The sequence below is a fragment of the Ochotona princeps genome, chromosome 9 (assembly GCF_030435755.1).
Source record: "Ochotona princeps isolate mOchPri1 chromosome 9, mOchPri1.hap1, whole genome shotgun sequence".
NCBI classification, from domain to species: domain Eukaryota; kingdom Metazoa; phylum Chordata; class Mammalia; order Lagomorpha; family Ochotonidae; genus Ochotona; species Ochotona princeps.
This window is the reverse complement of record NC_080840.1, coordinates 40,243,333-40,267,621: the sequence shown is the minus strand read 5'-3', so window position 1 is coordinate 40,267,621 and position 24,289 is coordinate 40,243,333. Positions and strand designations below refer to the sequence as shown.

Sequence of the window (24,289 nt, the reverse complement as noted above, 5' to 3'; positions counted from 1 at the left end):
GTAAGTCAAATGTATGTCTGATGTTTAAACTGCTGGATGCGGACTTGACTACATAAAATTTAAATGTGGGGAGAAAATAAACTTATCTACAGTTACTTCTCAACACTTAGTATGTTACAATTTTATAAATTTGAAAATGCTAATAAACTTTCTGTTGCAGAGAGGCCTCGAATTACTTTTGAGCCTCAAGATGTGGAGGTGACTTCAGGAAACACTGTCTACTTCACGTGCCGGGCAGAAGGAATTCCCAAACCTAAGATTTCCTGGATACATAACAAGTAATTGCTGGGCGTGTGCACTGCCATAGTCTGGTTTCTGATTTCAGCCATGCTTTTTCAAACTTTATCCCTGTGGAGAAGAAATGACTATGAGGATTTTGAGATAATTATGTGTTTTTCTTTCTATCCAGAAGACTTTTCCAAAACAATTATATTTCTGTACTTCACTGTTTCTCAAAGTGACTCAAATAAGTTTAGGAAGAAACATATTGGTTGGCAAATTACTTTTGCTTCTGCATTAAATCTGATAAACTCATCCATACAATTTTAGATATAAAATGACATTTCATATTTAACGTTGCAACTTTCCCATAGCAAAAAGTGTTAGATAATGTCAGTGAATTCATGATCAAGAATGTGAAAGAATATTTATCGTTGATTTATTTTTATTGCACTCTTTATTACAGATTATCTGAGACTCTTAGAGTGTATAAAATAGTTATAACCAATTATGAAAAGTTAAAAATTATATGAAAGGGGTGGAGAGGCAATGTGTAATAAATATGCTATTTGCCTATTATATGTCAGAAATAGCACTTCAGTAATTATATTATTGAAAACAAGCATGATTTTAATGTATCTCTTCCATTCTTGCACAGCATTTACTTGTTTTCCTTCTGTACTGTGAATAATCAATTCTGATTTTTTGTGCTCATCTTTGTGATACCTCTGAGATATTACAGTTTTTTATACTTTATGCATATAATTTGGATTTCTAATTTTAACTGAAAATTCAGCTTGCATGATGTGCTTCTACTTCTTGCAGAAAATTAATAAGTGCAAGTTAAAAATAGCTTGAATAGATGGCAATCATGAATACTATTAAAATTGGAATCTAGTCCAGGAGAAATTCTTCCATCGAGAGAAGACTCCAATTTGTTTGCATCCAATCTGTTCAATTTGTTCAATGGCACCTGAAGACAAGAGACTGCTGTGGTTACATTGTAAATCTAGCTAGTTTTCTTATGCTTACTTTGGAAATGATGTGTTCAAGATTGCTAAGATACTGATTGGTACTTAGAAAGGGATATGTTCATGTGAAAGAAAATGAGCAAATGAAAAAATGAAGGGACCAAATGAAGGAAAGGTAATGTATAAGCAGATGTATCTGCTACAATAATAACAGTTTCAATCCAGTGTTTTAGTGTGGTGGGTTATGTAACTGAGATGTTTACAGCTCACATGGGCACTGGTTTAAGTTCTAGCTGCTCCGCTTCCAATAAAGCTCCCTGCTGATGTGCCTGAGAAAGCAGCAGAGAATGGTCCAAGCGTTGTTGTAGCCATTTGGGGGGTGAACCAGTGAACAGATGATCTTTCTCTCTCCCTCTCTCTCTCACTGTGTCTGCTTTTTAAACAAAGTATAAAACCAAAGTTTTAAAGAAAAATCAAAAATGAAAGGGAAGAGATTATGATAATTGTGTAACAAGGACAAATATCCTTAACTTACTGATGATTTTCAATAGGTGTTATAGGAAGATAATACGAATTTTGAAAATGGATAAGATATAGAATAAAGTGCGACAGATAATTTGAAACAAAAATCTATTTTACTAAGTTGAGAAAAATACAATGCAAACTCAGTACAGTCTGCATATTTGTCCCTTCCCCATCACTGTCCTTTACTTCCCTCCAGAAGACAGCTCTTATGCTGACTCTAAGGTCCTTGTAGGAGTGAGTGAGGAATCAAATAGATACAATCAAAGACAGAATTAGAAGTTTAGAATGCAGATTTATAAGAATAGCCAATATCTCAAAATGGTTCAGGCACATAGAAATTTCAATGCCAAAACAGAAAATATCAAAAAGGAGTTCCAGAAAAATAGGTTATAAAGAGACACCACAAGCAGTGTTTGAGAGGTAAGAACAGAAAAATTTCCAGAAATGAAAAGCACAATATTTCAAACTAAGAATTATATTGCTTCTGAAACAAAATTTTAACCCAAAATATTTATCTGGTGCACTGTGATCACAACACTGAAAAAGATAAAAATCTTTTGTTCTGGAGTAATTTGCAGATTACTTTCAAATGTGTAGCAATTACACTTATTATTAACTTCAGGTCAGAAACAAGTCAATGAAATGGGTTAAGGAAAAGTAAATCATTCAATCTTATGTTCAATTAAATTTTCTTAAAAGATAAAATAAAAACTTTCGAGAACGAAGTCAACTTAACTCTGGAGTATTGTCTGGAAGAACTATAAGTAGATGCTAAACCCACAGGAAGAGGCATTATGCAAAAAGCAAGGGTGAATAAAGTAATTTTAAAATCATTGATAAATATGAATAAATTGTGACTTACAGGAGTTGAGAATTTTAAAGTAAGGGAAAAAGCACATACTGAACAATTTAATAAAAGAGCTTTACAGAGAATAGCTATAATGAAATCATTTTTGCATGCCACAATTTGAGAAGAAGACTGGCATTTCCTTGAACTTAGTTACTAATAGTTCACTTAAGGGAGTGGGCTATTTGCTTAGCAGTTTAGATACACACATTTCACATTATATGGGTCCACATCTGACTTCATTTCTGATTCCATTTCATGATAATGTAGGTCCTGGCAGGAAAAAGTGGCTTAAGCCACTGGGATCCTAGCACTCACTGGAACATCAGATTGCTATTCTTCACCTCTGGTCCAGACCTATCTAATAAGGATACTTAAGCTGTGATCCAGGAGTGTGAAGCTGTCTCCAAAACTGATAAAAACATCACTTAAAATCTTGTTAAAATTATAATGAATACTAATGAATGGAAGTATTCTTTTCTATCAAAGGGATAAAAGTGGAAAAGAAAACTGGATCAACTTAAAGCAAGAGAAGGAAGACCAGATTTTGAAAGATAGAATAAAAACTTAGGAAAGAGAAACATGAAATAACTCATCAGATATAAATTGAAACATGTCAGTGAAAGCAATAAATAGCTTATCAAACGACATAAGGCTGGATGACAAAACCAATTTGTACGCTCTCTCTTTTCTTAAAGATTTACTTTATCTTTTAATTGAACCACAGTAACCGAGAAAAAGGGAGAGACAGCATGCATGTATGCAAGACAGAGAGCGATTGATCTTTCGTCCACTAGTTCCTTCCCCCAAATGATCGCAATACCGAGAGTTGGGACAATTCAAAGCCAGGAACTTGTACTTCTTCCGGGTCTCCTATATGATGTAGGGGCCAAAGCACTGGAGCCACCTCTGCTGCCTTCCCAAGATATTAACAGGAGATGGATCGGATGTAGGGCAGCCAGGACACAAACCCATGCCTCTGTGGAATGCCGTTGTTGCAGGTGGAGACAGCCTACTGCACGCCAGAGGCAGCACTTGTATGCCCTTTAAAAGAAGTAATTTTTAGACATTATGACATTGGGAGATGTGAGGTTGAGACAATTAGATGTAATGATGAAATGGTACTCAATAAAATAAATTGGTACAGCAATACTGATGTCAACTAAAATCAATTTCAAGGCAACTGTATACCATAGATCATGAGTGGAACATACATGAACCTTTCTTGGTATGCCTGACAATACAGCTGCTAAAAACCAGAACTATATCGTAAGAATAATGTGACACCCAGACCCCTCCCGACCCCCATCCCAGAGGCTCACAGATCCAGCACCCACCTCACAGGAGGACCAGACTACCTGGGACTCACTGGATCCCCACTCCCCAGATTTCATGGCCCTGGCACCCAGTACATATGTGGGCACGGTGACCTGAACCAGGAGACCAGGGCCTCTCTGCACCCCGACCCCTGGGGCTCATGGATCCAGCACCCACCACACAGGCTGGCCCAAGGACCCAAGGACCCAGGCCAGGCAGTTCGGGCCCTGCCTGATCCGCACCCGTGGTGCTCATGGACCTGGCATCTACCACATAGGCAGGCTTAAGGACCTGGGCCAGGAGACCCAGTCTCCACCAGACCCCACCAACCCTGGGGCTCTCAGAGCCAGCACCCATGGCTCAGGCAGGTTCAAGGAACAAGGCCAGGTGATCTGGACTGTTTGTGATCCCCTACCCCAGTGCTTAGGGACCCGGCACTCACCATGCAGGTGGACCCCATATCTGCACCAGGCAACCAAGTCCCACCAGAACCCCCACAACTGAGGCTCATAGCACCCACCATGCAGTCAAGCCCAATAACCCTGGGCCAGGTGAATTTAGCCTTGACAGACCCCTATCCCTGGAGTTCACAGATCCAGCACCCAATGTGCAGATGGTCCCAAGGACCTGGAACAGATGACCCAGGCCCTGCCAGACATCCCAGCTCTGGGGCTCACAAACACAGCACCCACCACACAGGTGAAGCTAAAGTCCTGGGGAAGATGACCTGGAATCCATCAGACCCCACTATCCTGGGGGCTCATGGATTTAGCATCCATAGCACAGGTGGGCCCAAAGGACCCAGGCCAGGCAACCCAGGCCATGCTAGATTCCTCAACCCTGGGATTCACAGATGCAACATGTGCCTTGGAGGCAGGGGCAAGAACCTAGAACAGGTGAACATGGCCCTTGGAGTTAATGGACTTGTCATCCACCATGCTGGTGGGCTCAAGGACCCAGCTAGATTAATCAGGCCTTTTTGATCTCCCACATCCGGAGCTCACGGACCCAATACCCACCTTGCAGGCAGGATGAAGGGCCTGGGCCAGCTGAACCGGGCCACACCAGGCCCTTCCATTCTTGGGGCTCATGGACCCTGCACCTACCACCCCCAAACTAGCATGGTTCATCTAACCTTGGTTTCTACTACTGAGTGTTTCAATCTGGTTTGGCCCAATTTGTCCCTGGTTCCAGCTTATGCTGGTTGGTATGGCAGCCCATCCTTGCCCAGTCAGCCCTCTGTCCTGGCTCCAGTGTGAACTGGCTGGTGTTGTGGCCCAACACAGACCTTCTTGCACCCATTCTGATTCTCAGATTTGCCAGTCGATATTATGAACTGGCTTGGTCCACCTGCTCCAGACCTGATCCACATATATGCCGGTGACTGCTGTAACCTGGCCTGGTTTGGGCTGTTCCTTGCCTTGATTCTTGCGCTTACCTGCGGGGGCTGCAATACAAAGGAGTTCTGCAAGCTCTTCTATCCAATCTCCTAGTGGCAGATCTCTGGCACACCAGTGGGTCCTTGGCCCAGTTTGACTTTGTATACCTCTTTGTCCTGACAGGAACAGTGTCCCTGCCCAATTGGCCCATACTCTTTCTGGTTCTTACATCTGGGTGTTACAGCTCAGCCACACCTGGTCCATGCCCTGACAGAGCTCTCATGTGCTTCAGCAGGAGCCAAGACCTAGCCCAGCCTTTTCTACACCCACCCTGACTCTCAAACATATCACTGGGTGCTAGAGTTTAGCCCAGCCTGGTGCTCCCCAGACCCAGTCCACACCGATGCCAAGGGAGATTGCAGCCTAGTTCAATGACTCCATTCCAGCTCTCATGGTCCCTGCGGCATCTGACAGGTCCTGTGTATCCTAACCTTAGTCCTTGGGCTTGCCTGAGAAGTGGATGCTAGGTCTAAGAGCTCCAGTGGTGGGGTTCTGGCAGGGCTCAGGTTGTCTTGCCCGGGTTCTTTGACCCACCTGCATGGTGGCTGCCAAGTCCATGAGCCTGAAATTTAGAGGTCTGGCCAGATGTGGGCCCAACTGTGAGAACGGTTCTCCTCGGTGGAAAGGATGGAGCATTGGATAGCTGGCCATGGTGCACTTAGAGGATATGGTAGCCCATTGAGGCCTGCAGAGGATATCTGGTACCATAGCAGAGGAAGGAAAACAGAACAAATTGGACAGCTATCCAAGCCAAACAATGACAGCAAATACATGGGCAAATGGAGACTCTAAGGTCAACTGTGTTACCCAATGGACATGGGAAAGGATTTCTCATCCATAGATTTGGCAAGATTGAGAACAGTTCAAAACTACCGTATCCACCTGGGCAGAACTCTCAGAACCTGTACCCTATTGGGACCCTGGGTTAATATTGGATGGCCATTCCCCACACTCAGGTCCTATGGTGGTTGGAAGGCTGGGTATGGATCCTCTCCTTATATCTTCCCTCCCCCCAGACATAGGAAGATAATAGAAAGTTTGGAAACATTGACTACACCCACTTTTTCCTAACTTTCAATTCTTCCCATCCTGATCAACTATGTAAACATCATCTAAAATATTTTAAAGAAGAGTAAATAAAGAATAAATTGACACAAACATGACTCTAGCAAGAAATATTAGTGCTACTATTTTAAAAAGAAATTAGAAGGGATTTTGAAACATAGCCAGGAATCTGGATGATAGACACAGGGACTTCAAGAATTTCATAAAAAAAATGAAATTAAAAATTGTAAAATCTGTAGTTTTTCATAAAATAAAGTTTTTCATTAACTTGAAACAGATTTTAAGAACTTAATGTATCAGATAAAATTATTGTATTCTATATTTCTAATTATAACTTTCAGGTTTCAGAAAGCAGTTAATAAATCCTGACTGAGCTGATTATTGTAATGGGGGTTTGTTGATATTTCTTCATTAAGTCAAATGCATCTCTTCAAGATTTTCCAAGAAAAATAACTGTTTAACATTTGCAAACCTGTGTATTTTTAAAAGATTATTTATTTATTATTTTAATTGGAAATGCAGGTTTAAATAGAGAAGTGACAGAAAAATTTTCTATCTGCTGGATTATTCCCCAAATGGCTGCAATACTGTAGCTGAGCCAATTGGAAGCCAGAAGCCTCTTTTTGGTCTCCTGCTTTGCTGTAGGGTCCCAAGTCATTGGGCTATGCACTGCTTTCCTGGTCATAGTAGGGATCTGAATGGGAAGTGGAGCAGCCAGGTCACAAATGGGTTCCCATATGGGACATGGGCACTCAGAGGTGGAGGATTAGGTAGTTAAGCCAGTTGAGCCAATACACTTGCCCCATGAACCTTCGTGTTTCACATGAGATTGCTACCCACTTTGCAAGAAACTATGTGTAAAAGAAACATCTGTCTTCCTGCATCTTTTGAAGAAGCATTATGATTTATAAACAAACAAGTTTTATGAGCATAATGAAGATCCGACAATAGAGGGAAATAACCAGAAAAAAAAGGGGATAATGCATTTTAAAATTTATGGGCATAGTTTGCTGCTGTTCATTTTATATCATTTTTAAAATAGTGCATTTCCGTGGGTTTTGTTGCACTGCCTAGCCAGATGACACGTAGCTGTCAACATCTGGTCGCCCTTGAAAATTGGGTGTGGAGTTTGAGGATAAGCTTTTAGGAAAATAAATCATCTGAAATGGATTTCATTGTTGTTGGCATATCATTATTTGTGGCATATTATTGTTAGATAATTCTTGGAGTGTGTTTGTGATAACTAAGCAGCCAAGTATTATAGGAGGCTTCTGAATTTGAGCAATTGCTTTCTTTTTTCCTTCCATGCTATGTACAATGCATGACTTTGGCAACTTTTATTTGTAGGGAAAACAATTGTCTATTCACATTGCCTTACATAGCTACAGTTAACCTTTTAAATACAGTATCTTCAGGTTCTCATTTGAGTAGTTGGTATTTTCTCTTCATGTCAGGCTTTTCCCACCTGGTGGTTGAAGGAGGACACACCTCTTCAATCTGTCTACTGTTCTCGCTATTCTGTGCTAAAAAGCAACAAAAAAGGCTCTTGTCTGCTTCTTCCAGAACCATTGACAAAAATTATTAAATGAGAAGGATTATTTATTCATTTTTAACATGATTTACTGTTTTTACATATGCAAGAATAGGTTGAGGTGTGTTGCAGTATTTGTGTATTTGGTGGCTGACTTGCAGTTGGTGTTAATAAAAATGTATTGAGTGGTGGATGGTGAGAGGGTTAGATTTCCTTTTTCTGTGGTTAGAACATTCATTAGCATTAAACATGAACATCATTCTATCTTTTTACATAGTCATTAAATATTTTAAAAATATTCATTTACAGAAAAAGGGGGATATATGCACGCGCGCGCGCACACACACACACACACACACCCTTCTCTTTTGGTTTACTAACCAAATGACTGCAATGACCTGAGTTGAGTCAGTCCAAAGCCAGGATCCTGGATCTTGTTTCTGAGTCTCCCACTTGCATGCAGGGACCCAAGAACTGGGAACATCCTCCGCTGCTTTCTGAGGTCATAAGCAGGGAACTAGATCCAAAGTGAGGCAGTGAGGACATGAACTGGCACCCATAAAGAATGCTGGCACCACAGGTAGAGGATTATCCTGTTATGCCACCACACTGGCCTCAGTCATTAGATATCTTTAACAAAGAAAGTAATTCTGTGGAATTAATTTAGGGAAGAATTTGTAAAAATTACCGGTATATATTAATGTGAATGGCTTTTTGAGTTTGTTGCTAAAATTAACTCATTTAAGCTTAATTATTTGTGATTACAGATACATTCTGATACTCCTTATTTAAACCTATTGATACTTAATGAATTAGGTATTGATAAATGCATTTTTCTATTTTTATATTCAGAGTTATCCACATCAACTAACAAATGAAAGGGCCAAATATCCGATAGATGGTAATTGGAATGCACTTATTTAATGCTGAGTCATGTGAGTATACTGGGCTTTAAGATATGTTGGCTTGAATACAGATACTTATTTTACATTTTACTAGAGTATAGAACACACTGACTGAGTCACAGGAAGCATTTGAAAAGGTTACATTAAAAAATAGTAATTTCAAAGACTTGAAAATGTAAGAAAGCCTCCTTCAGATGTAAGAGATTGAGTCAATGTCTGAATTCATGTTGTCCAAGGCAAATATTGTAGTGTCCTGTCCTTCTATAGAGCGACTCAGTGTTCAGGAGGTAATCTCTAAAATGATAACGGCACAACAGGGTTGTGAATTTAAATAAATTATTTCTATAAAAATGTTAATAATTCAGTGAATCTACTCCTGAGGAGCAGGTTTTTTTTCTACTTGTTAAATTCTTCCTTTAGTGGAGGGTTAAAGTTATGATTATAAAGTAAAGTGGAAGCATTATCATTGCAAAAACAAAGAAAAATGAAAGGGGAAAAATGAGGAAGGGAAAAGAGGAAAGGCAGGAAGTGTAAGGTACAAGGTATCATTATGTTCTTAAAGCTGTATGCACGAACTATATTAAATTTGCTCATTTTATATAAATAAAAATTAATAAGACTAGAATGTTCTATATTCTCTATTATTAGAAGTTTTAAATATAAGAGCTATTTGGTAATCAATAACATATATTTACAGTCATTCTTTGGAACTGGAATATGACATTCGGCTTAACATGTTTGATGATGGGACACTCATGATCCGAAACGCCCGAGAGTCAGACCAAGGAGTATATCAGTGCATGGCTGGAAACTCGGCCGGTGTGGCCCAGAGCCACAGTGCTGTGCTCCGATATTCCGGCCTTCCAGGTAAAGCTTGCGATTTTCTGCCTGATGTTAAGAAAATTGCATCAATTCTCCTTCTGCAATTTGCATGAGAAAATGACCTGATGGCGCTTCTTCAAAGTGAAATTTTGGTCATTGACTGTGATTTTCCTCATCTTGTTGTAGGGACACAGGAGAAAATTTCTCTTGAAGTCAATTGTAATTTCTGCCTGAGTTCTGTTCTTGCAACAAGTGTGATTCTGAGGCTTTGCTCTTGTCTTTATGCTTTCCTGCCTGCCTGTAAGAGTCAACTAGCGGCATTCAAGCAATGGCTTCACTCTTCAGAAATCTTTCATTGCTTCATTCCTCAGGAATTCAACAAACATTTACTGAAGGGCAGCTGTGCCAGCTACTGAGGACCACAGGTTAATAAGCACATGCCTTAAACTTTCTGTATTTGCTTTGTCAGAATTTCAATGTTCATATAAACCAGACACAGTGACTCACACTTTTTCATTAATATTATTTTGAGATAATTATTTTAAACTCTATTAGATTATAGCTCATGAATCAACAAAATTACACATTTTTATGATGCATAAAAAGAGGGCATATGAGTTTAAAACCAGAGGTGTGCCCATAAATGCTTAAAAATTGGCCCTTGGCAGGAAAAACTGACTTTTAACGTTTGCTATGTTCTATGGCATGAACATGCAGAGCATGGTCACTGTGTAGTAACTGGGGTGCTGTCATTGATTGTTGAGCTGGGAAGGTGCAAAAGCTCATTAATGCACAGTAGTCTCGCCCTGTAACAAAACAGACACTAGTAATATCAAGACCATGCATGATAGAATGTAGTCAAATAATTAGAAGTAATGAATTTCTGATTTTGTTAACCTCAGTCCTAAAACATTTATTTATGATTTTGTATAGTTTATTTTTAAAGGTATATATTTTAAATATTAATTTGCAAGATATTTAAAATTTGAAAGTTAGATCTCAATAGCCAGCTCCAACATACCCCTCAAGTCTTGGGTAAGAAGCAATAGCAGTAAAGGTGACACTGGTGTAGTTGGTGGAGCTTCATCATGTCAATAAAAGTGGAAACTTGAGACCGATTGGGAGGCGGGCATGTGGGACAAAGTTGGACAGCTGTGTTCATTCAGGAACAACGAAATCCAAGCTGAAAGCAAAACCATATGGTGGAAAGACAAATAAGTGAGATTGAAACACAATTTTAGGAGAAACGGAAGCATTAAAGAAGCAGAGCACGCTGTATTTAAGAAATGGAAACTGAAGCACATATTAAGGCTACCTGTTAGGTGAAGCCCATGGTCCACATTGGAGTATTTAGGTTCCATAGCTGCCTCCAGCTCCTGTCTCTAACTTCTTGTTAATGCAGACCCTTAAAGGCAACTGTGAGGCCACAAGAACATGGTCTCCGTGGCCCAGGTAGGATTTGGATTGAGTTTCTGGCTCCTAACTTCAGGCTCTTCTGTTGATGACATTTGGAGAATGAAACAACAGAGGGAGAGCTCTCTTTCTCTCTTACCCTCCCTCTCTCTCTCTTTTCCATGCTTCCCTCAAATATATATTTCTTTTCAGTTAAACAAAGAGGTGGCAGAAACTTTCAAGGATATTGAACTGATAGTTTGCACATAGGTGATATGGTCAGGCAAGGTCAGAGCGTTCAGGCTCATCATGACTGTATTCTTGGGGTGACCAGAATGAAATTTCAGTTTTACAAAGATGTCTGTGACGATAGCCCAGAGGTCAAGGAGTAAGTTCCAAAAGGTGAGACTGTCAGTCGGCTGTTTGTCATGTTTTAGACAGTGGTTGCAGTATTGAATAGTGTCTGAACAAATAGAGATGATGCACTGAGTTGAGTGACATTTCAGGAGAAAATGGCATCTGAGTTGGAAACTGAGCAAAGTGGGAATTATTCTCACAGTTCACATGTAATTTCCAGTTCACCAGCTCATAAGCTCCTTTTTCCCTCTAGGTCAAGTTTGACACTGCACCCAGGGGTTTTCTAACTTGGCTTTCAGGCTATCACTGCTCAGGTCCTTTCTGTCTTTTTTCCTACCTTGTGTTTTGTGTCATTTTAGCTACTCTCCCTTTTCTTCCATCTTCCTGCAATCTGAAATACCTCAATCATGCTTTTTTCCTCCTTCCTCAGAGAGCCCCTGAAATTTAAAGATAATCCCAAATATTCAACATTAAAAATTAATGTAAAATTTGGGCTGGCTATGTGATAAAGTAGGCTAAGCCTCACCTGCAGTACTAGCATCCAGTATATGAGTGCTTTGTATTCTGGCTGATTCATTTCAATCATTTCAAGTCAAGCTTGCTGCTAATGGCCTGGGAAAGCAACAGAGGATGGCCCAGACCTCTGAACCACTGTAGCCCATGAGAGACCTGGAGGAAGCTTCTAGCTCCTGGCTTCAGATCAGCTCAGCTTCAGACATTGCAGCCATTTGGGGAGTGAACCAGCAGATGGCAGATCTCTTTCCCTGTCTCTTCTCTCTCTGTAAGTCCACCTGTCAAGTAGAAAAACAAATACTAAAAAATAACTACTGTAAAATTAATTTTTATTACTGACATCTTTCTTGCAATTTTAGATGACACCACCTTTGCTTCCAACTGATCTTCACACATAAAACCTCATAGCCCTCTAGTGTAGTTGCCCATGTGGAGGCATTTCATCATGTGTTTGCTGTTACAAAACATAGCTCACTGGTTATTATCAGATACTCTACATGTTACCTTTCCTCCCTCAGCTCTCTACAGATTGAGTTCCAGCAGGTATCTGATCCCCCTCCTTTCCATTTACATTGCTGTTGACTAATCTTGAACACACTTTTTATTTCAAGTATTTGGTAGCCTCTCCTCTGTGCTCCCTTTCCTCCTGTGTCTGTTCCTTTAGCATTTCAACCTAGTTCATCTTCCGTGGCTTCGGGAAAACATACAGGATTTTTAAAAAGGAAATAAGTTTGCTTTGGCTCATGGTACTGGGATCTGATTTTGAATGGCTACATCCAGTAGAGGTGTCCTACTGGTTTGTATCATGACAACATGGGTGAAATTGAAGAAGACCAAGCAGACACATGTGAAAAAACGAGAGGACAAATGGGACTAACCAGCTTTGCATGAACAGTCACCAGTAACAACTAATCAAGGTCTGCAAAAATATATTTGTTAATATATTCGTAGAGCAGTGATCCCTTGACCCAAATAACTGAAAATATCTTACTGTATCTCAGCACTGATTTATTCCTAAGTACTCAGTATTTCACCATATGTGTGGGTGGTGGTCAACAATACAGAAGTCACAACATGATTATACTTAAGTGCAAGATGAGTGATTCCAAGATGTAATATAATTTTATAGACTTGTTTGCCCTCTTTTTGTAGCTAGACAATAAGCAAACAAGGAAAGATGTGTACCTCATTCATCACTTATGTTCCCACTATTTTTCCACTATTATACTAAAGAAAATTCAGTACTGTACTAATTGAATGAAATCACGAGTTTTTGTTTGTTTACTTAATTGGATTAAATCAATTCTATCTACTCTCCAGGGTATGTTCTGCAATTAAGGAGCCCCAGAGCATAAATTGAAACAATGGGTATTAACCCTAAAAGTATTTAGATTCTGCTTGAGAATGTCATGACACGAAGAACCTGTTATGAATTAGCAAGAGTGGAACACCTTCTATGCAAATCTAAATTTTCTATTTATAAGCAGCCTTGGTGAATCAAAGTGTGATATGTTTAGCTGAAAATAAGTGAAAATTACGTTAGAAATGGCGTAACTGCACTGTGATGCACAATGTACTTCAGGAGGTTCACAGAAAATGGATTATAAAGATGGTTTATTTTGGAGCTAACATTTTTTGGGATACATTTGTAAAAGGAGTCCTCAAAAAGTTTATTGAAAATATATATTTCAAAATAGTTTTGAAGCCAAATAAACTTATCCTACTGTTCCATTTCTCATGAATGTATTAGTGCATTAGTGTATGTGTGCTTATCTGTGTAGGTATTGCTGTGGGCATGAGGATGTATGTGAAAAGCTGCGTGAAGTCTGCACAGAGTTGTCTTGGTATCCAATGAATAAATGGCACTGTCTGTCTGTCTCTTTGATCTTTGAAATGTAGGCCTATTTTTACACCTCACAATTGTCTCCAATTGGTTTTGAGGTGGTTCTTAAAATCTAGCTCATGCCTGAATTCCATGCAGGAAATAAAAGACAGAGTAATGACTTGGTAGACTATATTATTTTGTTTGGTACAGAAACTAACTTTTCCTGATGATAACTGCTTAAATCTTGTTGGTGGAACTTTCTTTCTCTTTCCAATGTGTATGTGTGTGTGTGCGTGTGTGGGGGTGGCATTAAAAAGTGAATAATTTTGAATGGGAACGTTTGAATATTTAGCTTCTGAATTGGAGAATAGGTGTCTGGTGAGCACATTGTCACATTTACAATGTATTGACAAGTGGTCTTAAAAATGTATGTTTATATCAAATCTATACTTTTAACCTTAATCCTTTAGGAGTTAGTGTGTGTATATACTGTTGCAGTATAAAGATAATTGTGAACATGACACTAGTTTTAAAACATAATGCAGGGTAAGTAATCCTCTGTTATTAGCTGTTCATTGTTTTGTCCCTTTTTATCCCTAGCCAAACCAAGTTTTCTAATCCAGCCCCAGAACACAGAAGTTTTAATTGGCACTAGTACAACTTTGGAATGTATGGCCACAGGCCAACCACACCCTCATGTAACATGGACTAGAGGTGACGGACAGGATCTGGATGGATCCAGGCACATAGTAACGTCTGGAGGACTTCATCTACAGAACATCACACTACAAGATCAGGGTCCATTCACCTGCCACGCCAGCAATAACCAAGGCTCTGTTCAAGCCACAGCAAACGTAATTGTACAAGGTAGGGAGGAGAAGGTCATGACTGAAATGTTCCTCTTGCTGTATTCTGAGAAGTAATGTCATGTGCATCAGGGGAGAGATATTTTTATTTGCCATTTTCATTTTTTTCTCATGCACTAGAACTTTCAAAGCTAATCTGTTTCAAGTTATAAGTTGATATTTTTTGTCACTTCAATCTTTATCCAAATGCCAACATCAACCATTAGTGATAAAAGAGATGAATCATTAATCCAGCGGTAAACTGTCAAAAGGTATTTGTGCAGGAGAATATTTTGCAGGAAAGGGAAAGACACTTCATCTATGAATATGAAAAGGCTGTGCTCCAAGTTCAGAGCCACTTACCAAGCTGTCTGCTCGACATAGCTTGAGGATATGCAGAGTGCTGTCATCAGTACCTGGACCATGTAGCAACAGCAATAACAACACTGTTTTGTACCCAGGAAGCAAATTAATATGCATGAGCATGCTGTTGTTCTTTGGTTCTTAACTTGAACTGCTGCTTTCTTTCTAGTGTGTGAGTGAGAGGGTATGTGCATGTGTGTAGGAGCTAAACCCTATTCTAGAGGCTCAGTAAACAAAAGAACATATGTTACCAAGAGCGATGTTAGAAGTTCAGTTCCACTCAAAGCAGTTTTTTCACAAGTTGACAAGGGTAAAATAATTTACAAGGATCCATTTTAAAATTCCCCTTGGATCCATTTATAGTTTAACTACGAAATATCACCATTTTCAGATTTATGCAGGATATTATCTATCAAAATTCTGGATGGGTGCTGAGAATGATAAAAATTTAGAATTATGTTTGGAATTATGGAGCTGTTCATCCCGGTGCAACACCAGTGAGGGGCTGTCAGGGTGTATGTGGTGTTGTCATGCAAAAGACAGAGGACCTCATCCAGTTTATGTTTCTACAGGAAATATTCTCTGAATTGGACTGTTTAGTATCAACTCCTTAATTAGCAAAAGATAAAAAATTTTCTCCTTTCCATTAGCATGTCTGAAGAAAAAATACATTTTCCACTAAAAATGCTTATATCAAAAAATACATTCTTCTTGCTCTGAAACGAAGATATGGAAATGAATTTTTTCCATTGGCATATCACAATTCTTAGGAGAAATTATCTTTTTTTTTTTTTTTACTATTTCTGATGTTCTTTATACCATATATATTTATTTACTATTTCTGATATCTTTATATTATATATTTTTTTAAATTTTATTTTTGATAATGTTTATGTAGTTGATAAGGGTGGGAAGGATTGAAAGTTAGGGAAAAGTAGGTGTGGTCATTGTTTCCAACTTTTCTATTTCTTCTTCCTGTTTCTGGGAGGGGGAGCTATAAGGGGAGGAACCATATCCAACCTTTCAACCACCATAGCACCCAGAGATGGGGAATGGCCACCCATTATCAACCTGAGGTCCCAATGTGACACATGCTCTGAGAGTTCCACCTAGGTGGTTTTGATAGTTCTTAAATGCTGTCGATTTTGCCAATCCAGTGATGAAGAAATTCCTTTCAATGTCCATTGGCTGACATAGTTGAGCTTAGAGTCTGTGTTCGACCAGATTTTTGTTGTCATTGGTAGAAGGTAGTTGTTTAATTTGTTCTGTTCTCGTTCTTCTGCTGTGGTACCAAATGTCCTCTGCAGGTCCCAATGGGCTACCATATCCTCTATGTGCACGATGTCCACCCTTTACACTGAGGAGGGCCAGTTTTCACAGCTGAGCCTAATGATGTTGGCCAGGAGACCCAGGACCTGTCTAAACACTGCCCCCGGACCTCTCGGACCCACTGTATAGGCAGCTCCAAGGACCCAGGCAGGGCAAGCCTAGCCCTGTGAGACTCCCCACCCCTTCTGCTTATGGACCAGTCACCCACAGCACAGGTGGACCCAAGAAAATTTCCTTTATTTATTTAGTAAAAATATTTATTTGTTTTAATTGGAAAGGCAGATTTACAGAAAGAAGGAGAAACAGAAAGATCTTCCATCCACTGGTTCATTCTCCAAGTAGCCACAACCTCCAGACCTAAGCTGATCCAAAGGCAGAAGCTTCTTCTTGGTCTCCCACGAAGGTGAAGAGTCCCAAGGCTTTAGGCTGACCTCCACTGCTTTCCCAGGCCACAGGCAGAGAGCTGGAAGGGAAATAGAGTGGCCAGGATATGTAATCCCAGCGCACACAAGTCGAGGATGTCAGCCACTAGGCTATGACCCTGGGCACAGGAAATTACTTTTAAACATTCAAATATTGTTTATAGATTTTCCATGTGGTGAGATTGAAAAATGCACTTAAAGAAATAGTGTTTTTTGGGGGGATGTGTTTTCTCTACGAGTCACAAAAGTCATGAGTAGCCAGAGAATTAACACCCACACCCACAAACATATACATGTACATATGTACACACGTGTCTTACAATGTGTAGATCATTTTCGTTTTTCCTCCCTTTGGCTATTATAATTTCTGTAACAATCCAGCCAGATGATCATTTTAGTTTTGGAACAAACAAACTGATCAAGTACTTAAACTTTTCTGTTCACTGCGGGGATGTAAACTTTTACTTTTTATTAAAAAAAAATGAAATTACTTGAAATAAAGCAATGTCTTTCTCCTGGACTTGGATAACAGTGAATTTTAACTAGCATTAAAAAATGGAAATCAAATTTCACAGTACTGGAAGCTGACTAAATTGCTGACCCTAACTGCTACCTACTTTTTATTACAATGCTCTTTTACTATATAATGAGTCTTTTCCCCCTTTTATGTAGAAACATTTTTGCTCCTTTCATGTGATTCCTTGTAGATGTAGGGATTAGTGCCCTGTTCCTGAAAGGAATGAGGCTGCGGGTTGAGTGATCCAGATGCTCTCATAGTCTCTGCCTTTTACAAGCTCTGACTGAGAAAAAGTCCATTCTTCCTCCTCTGACATGAATTTTTGTATGTGAGATGACGAGGCTGAGCATATAAATCTGTAGAGTGTTGCCAATTTCATTTTTCTAGAATTTTATTACCAATAGTTTCTAGACATTCCTGAAAGTTTTCTTACATTTGCATGAGTTTACAATTCATTTTATACTATACTGTCTAATCTCATATGTTAGATTTATTTCCTTTCATTTCCTGTTTTATTTATTCATTTGAAAGGAAGAGTTGACAGAGAGAAGATGAAGGAAGGAAGAAGGGAGTGGTTGCAAAGAGAGAAAGAGATAGAAACAGAGAACTCCATATTCACTGGTTCACTTCCCCAAATAGCTGCAATAGCCCAAGTTTAGTCAGGCTGAAACTAGAAGCCAAACTCCATCGGAGTCTCCGTCATGGGGGATAGGAACAGCGTGTGCACCCTAGGCATATCAGAAGGAAGCTGGATAGGAAACAGCAGCGAGGATTTGAACTTGCATGTACAAATGTGATGTTAGAATCACAGTTGGCTTAAGACACTGCACACATGCCAGCCCAGAAGCCTCTTAAAAAATATCTTTATTGACTGCATGCAGTACCAAACTTTAACCAAATGTGTCTTGCAAATAGTGTTTCTTGTACCATGTTTCTTGTGTTACCAGGTGACAGGTGGGGACAAAGGAAATAATATTACAATGTGTCCTAGTCTTTATTCCAGGTTTCTGTCCCCACAGAGATTTCAAACCATAGGCATAAACACAGTGTACATTGAGATATAGATTTATTTTAAAAGGAAACAGAATGGATACACACTCATAATTAAGAGTGGGCCAACCCAAGGGGAGAGATATCTGTTATGAGTCAGTCCGACTGCTAGCCAAGGAGGAAAGAGGGTGGAAACCAGAGAGGGATCCCCACGCATAGTCAAGGGCAAAAGCAATACTCCTCCCAAGTTATCAGCCTCTTTTAGGGCATAGTGAGTGGTGCCCTAATTAAATATGAGTCTTGATGGAGTGCAGTGTGTCTGAGGCTTTCTTGGATTTTCATGAAGCCTCCACACAGAGTTTAACTTCTAAATGGTCATCTTCTGTTCTCTCAAATCTCATATTTCCTGGACCTGGATGAGAAAATAGATGCATCGTGGCGACGTGGGCAGATAAACAGAATCTTAATGAAGGGAAAGTAGAAACTTCAGTTCACTTGTCTTTATTGGTGCCCCTACCTGGTTCCTGTATGTCAGGGAGAGTTTGGCAAAGACCTAGGAATCCAGAGATGTTAAGCCATTTGGAAAATCTGTTTAAAATACAGCTACCTGGATATTACTGTGCCCTTTTAAATTGTTTTTTTGGTACTTATTAAAGTATCATAAGCAAAATCCCTTCATATAAGTTCTGCAAGACTCCTTAATAGTTTCGTGGAGAGAAGGAATTACACATAAAAATTAGAAAATGTATGCATAGTTTTTACATATTATTCATTTTCCTTGAACACTGTGAAAAGCCCCAATGTACATAGCCTATAGCTATTTATCTTTTATATAAAATCAGGAGGTGGAGTTGGGATCCCCATAGCCTAGATTCACATTATTGCTCCTGAATTTTCTAGGGATAAGAACTTTGGGCAAATAAGTCTTTGTATTGTAGGTGTTGATGTTTCCTATTTGTGGAGTGTTGGAGGGGATTGCTTTGGATCCATTTAAACCTTTAAATGTTTAGAATAGTAACAGCAAATTGTGTGCACTTAGTAAAGATGGTTATTTTTCCTTCTTTAATAAGGTATACAATAAGAAGCAAATTTTCATTGAAACAGTTGAGAATGATATTGTCATTTAATTGCTAGTGATCACAGAGAAGAGTGTTCAGAAGGATAGAGAGGCTTACTATATATAAGAAGTAAAGTGATTTTATTTATTTATTTGTTTGTTTATTCCTATTATTATTTACTATGAGGTGTATCAGAATGAATTTGGAAAAGCATCATTCTTGTTTTTCTGGGACTCCGCACTTAGCGCTTAATTTTTTTCTGTAATGTTTTTATTCTAAATATTGTCACATGTTTACCAAATGTTAGAGAGAGATTTGAAAGTTTAAATTCTAACTGTTGTAAGACTGAAGGGAATACAAGGACTTGGGGGAACTCCTTAAGATATTAAACTGTGTCTTGCTGAAGATTCCCTGCAAAACAGTAGCAGAAGTTGGGAGCAGATCAAAATCAAACTGTGTTTTGGGGGTTTCAAATTAGGGAGGAGAGATCATAGTACCTGCTAACCCCAGGAATTCATGAAACGCTTATTTCAACTCGTGACTCAGGACAACCATGTGATTCTGGTTTCAGCAATTGGAGCAATACAGATACACTTCAATGAGCTCTCTTTCCTTCGTTGTAGGGGGGCAACTCTCCCTTGCAGACCGACGTACCATTCTTTCCTCTGGAACTTTGAGAATTGACCATGCAGTACAGCACGACCAAGGCCAGTATGAATGTCAAGCAGTCAGTCCACTGGGGGTGACAAAAGTGTCTGTCCAGCTGACCATAAAGCTCAAAGGTATAAACACTGCCATTTGTTTCCCAATCCTGAGGGTATCACCTCTTTGTTGTTCACATACTTAGCAAGTATCTTGTTATGTATTTTTTTAATTGATAGAAAACATGTTTTAATTTGATGCTCTTCTGATGAATCTTTTACACACCACGTTTGGGAATTTTACTTCTGTTCATGGTAATTATGGTTGTGTTATTAAAATTGTGATCTGTTTTCTTACAAAATTTTTACAATTAATTAATTCACTTCCCATGCGTAGATGATATCACAGAAAGACGTGGTGTCTTGTGCTTGGTGGAGTGACTCTTGCTTTACCTTGATGCACTTATTTATTTATTTTTATGCTCTAGGGTGGGGGATGTGGTGCTGACATTCTGCTTCAGGCTCAGCTCTGGAAAACTCGTACTTTTGTGGGAATGGAAGAGTGACTGAGGTCGTGGGGATGTCTAGTGGGTGGAATGGTTTTGTCTCTGACATTATAAACAACAATTCTTTTTACCAAATATCTTCCCCAATAATACTTTGAAGAACCTGTACCTCTCTCCTTGGGAAAAGCAGCATTTAAAACATTTTGGGGGGATGTTAATTGCTTAAGTGCTCGTAAGTTTTATATCCTAGGATCTTATTTTAAGATGTCTCCGATTTGAATTTTGTGATATATTTTTTGCCACGCATTTTGAATGAAATATATATGTGTGTGCGTGTGTGTGTGTGTGTGAGAGAGAGAGAGAGAGAGAGAAGAGAGAGAGAGAGAGAGAGAGAGAGAGAGAGAGAGAGAGAGAGAGAGAAAGAATCAGAGGTTGCACCAGAGTTAAAGAAACAGAGCTCCTATCACTTTGATTCTTCCCCTGGCTCACTCCTCAAAAGTCTATAGTGGCTGACTGATCTGGGAATGCGGATAGGATTTGGGAACATAATCCAATTCCTGCACTAAGTAAGAGTTAAAGAGGAAGCAGGAGTCAGGTGCTGGAGGCTGCTATCAAACCTAGACACTCAATGGGGGGAGGCATCTTAATTTATCACTAGGCTACATGCCTGCAGCTCTAAATGCTTTCCTTGGGGGAACCCCACATTCCATGTATATTACAGTACAGTTGAGTATGCTACTTGGATCACTAGTGAAATGGGTCCTTAGGATCTTTTCATGCCATTTTCAATATCAAAACAGTCTTTCAATAGTATCAAGATGTTATTTGCTAGACTGTTGGCTTAATATTTGCTTTGATGGTGCAAAAGTCAATTGAGAATGCTTCTTTCTACTGCCATAGTTTTATTTTTCATGCTTGTATTTTTGATTAAATTAAATGCAAATCTTTTTTAAAAAAACTAGTAATGTGGAAAAATTTAAGTCCTGAAATCGATTTAGGAGGAGATAGAAATCTGTACAGATTGTAGGAGGGAGGAGATAAGTTGCCTGAGATGAGAGTGGAGCACTCAGTTCACACTGTGACAGCTGCACAAAATATTAATTATCCTGTAAACAAAATGGGAGAAAGTTCTTTCTTCAGCAACAGTACATGGGCAGGGGTTTTCCCACAAAATCATCACATTTTTCAAATAGCCATTTTAGTGCTATTTATATTACTTGAAGTATTAGAAAATGGTGTGAACCGTATAGGGATAATACTGATAACAAAATCCCAAGAATTTATTAAAAGTAAAACATGCAAACTATCTCTCATATAGGTACAAAAATACATGAATATAAATAAACATGAATGATGAGTGTAAACATGCAATTATGGATCATAATGAGCCCAGTGACACATTAAAGATGTTAGTTGTAGTCTTGAAATTCAAGGATGATTCAATGGTAGGAAAGCTATTAATATATTGAACTGTATTACTGGATTTAGTTGGGAGAATCATGATCCTTTTCACAGATACTAAAGTGACATATATTAAAGTCAGGATTCATTCTCATTAAATTACACAGTTTTGAATAGGCATTTATTTTACATGATAAAAGAGAGCAACTGAGCTCATATGACAGAATCTTGCTAGTAGAGAAGAGATATAATGACTGCATTAACAAAGGGAAGTTTCCACTATTACCACTGTTGTGTAATATAGTTGGAATAAAAATTCATTAAAATTAGTTCAGAGGCATAAGAAATAATAACCAGGAAAATTCTGAAAAAGAGCTATCATGAAAAAGGACTTAATCATATTAAATAATGAAATACATAATATATCCATAGTAATTAAAATAGAAAATGTGTTAAATTAATTTTAACTTACATTCATGATTTTTAAATAGACATGCGAGATAGGGTTGCTTTTTATTTCTAATGAATTTTTAGAATCCATTTTGTTTTAAGTATTATGTTTATATGGAACATGTATTTAGTGTAAATTACCCAGAGAATATATTAAAACAATATGTAATCTACATGAATTTCATTTGAGAGTATAATGTGTGGAAAAGTTGGCATTTACTCTCCAGCAAGGAAAAATCAGTACTCTCATAACCCTGTAAAGAAGCTTGAGCTCCTGACAAGCAGGTTGAGTCCTGGAGACATCTTTCCCAGATAGCACGTGAGTGTGGAGTGGCCTTTCCTTTCTGACTCACTGCAGCTGCATTGTTAGGATAGCGTGGATGGGCAGTTTCCAGGAGTCTCCTGTACTTGATTCAGAGATAATTTTGACGTTTCCTCCCCCATTACCCAGTTCCCTGATGTGTGAAATCCAGTTTAAGTCATTAACCTTTACATCTCTTCAGAAAGTTCACCTGGTGGGGTTTTGCACCAAGTGAAAAGTGAATTCAGGGGAATGACCTGAAAGATGGTTAAAGCCACCACCTTTTATGGACACCACCTAGCCAAGAGGGCAATGGTGTGTACCAACAGCTATGACAACACTGCCCGGTCCTCAACTGAGCCACTGCACACACTATTTGCACAGGTCAGGTCAAGTCACTAAATGAGCATATACCCAGTGACGGAGATAAAGGTTTTTCTTGCCTCCTGGAAGACATCTTCAGTTTCATAGCAGCTGATACACCTCTTCATTTCCAAGGACAATGAAATCTGCCCATCCCAGCATTGCACCACCACAAGGAAACATACTTCCTGTCTTCCAGACTATGTTGTCTGGTGTTGGCAGACAGCTGCAGCTGTCTTCAGGAAGCTCTGTAGGGAGGGCGACTGCTCCATCTGCTGTTAGACCACTGCACCTCAAAGTTGGCACACACTTTCTCCCTCTGCAACGGACTACTGGACATATCCTGTCATCTCTTGTTACCTTTGATTTCAGACACATTCTTGTCTCACGTGTTGCTTGAGGGTTCTATTTTGATTTAGAAGTGTAACTTCTGGGAAGGGTGTCTGGCATGGGGATTAAGACTACTTGGGATGACTGCAGTACATCCAGCTTCACTTCCAACTTTCTGCAAACATCCTAGGAAGCAGCAGGTGATGGCTCAAGTATCTGGGTCCTTGACACCCGCATGGGAGACTCAAACTGAGCTCCTAACTTCTTGCCTGGATCTGGTCTAATCACAGCTGTCATGGGCGTTTTGAGGAATGAACCAGTAGACACAAGATCTCTAACTTTGCCTGTCTCTATCTCTTTGTGTCCCTTGCAAATAAATAATTTAAATCAGTAAAAAAACCCCACATTTTTCTTTGAAGGTTAAACCTTAGATATTTCAAAATATGGGTACTTTTACATCAATTTTAATTTCAAATATGTTTTCCTAAGAAGACGTTAATGCTGAGTTAGTATGAAGGATCAATAAGGCAGTATCTGTTTTGGACTATGTGTTGTGGCCTGGGATAGCTGGAATATGAACAGTGTTTCTGGATTCTGAGCACTCAGTTATGATGTTCCTACATCACTAGCAGAGGGCATTGCCACAAGAGTTATTATTTATGAAGAAAGTTTTCTTTCGAATTTTAATTTTACCTTGTAAAATTTTTGACATCCTTATTTCTGTCACTGTACCAGGCTACAAAGAATCTTCCCGTTTGTGTTCATGTCACAAATCCAATGAAATGATTTGCCCTTATACGTATGGAGCATTAAAACAGGACTATTAAGACCTTTTCAAGTGTGCTTTTTTATGTCTTTGATATATGGAAAGGACAGAGTTCTCTAGCTGAATGACATTGATTTATGAATATGTCTTGCATCCAGATGTTCAGTAATTATAAGCTCTTTTTGAAGAACTCTGATTCAAATTATATTTTTACCACAAAACTTCCACAGCAGGGCAGTCTATAGAGCTAAGACTAAAATTCACATAAACTGAGCCACA

General features: G+C 39.0%; 1 protein-coding gene across 1 annotated transcript in view; it reads left to right on the top strand.

Moving 5' to 3' along the window:
- The window catches only part of PXDNL (peroxidasin like), a 384,948-nt gene that overhangs the window by 267,429 nt on the left and 93,230 nt on the right, over nt 1-24,289 (top strand). Inside the window, 4 exon segments of the mRNA XM_058668897.1 lie at nt 161-278; nt 9,517-9,686; nt 14,329-14,595; nt 19,876-20,034. Coding sequence (XP_058524880.1) covers nt 161-278; nt 9,517-9,686; nt 14,329-14,595; nt 19,876-20,034 — 714 coding nt within the window.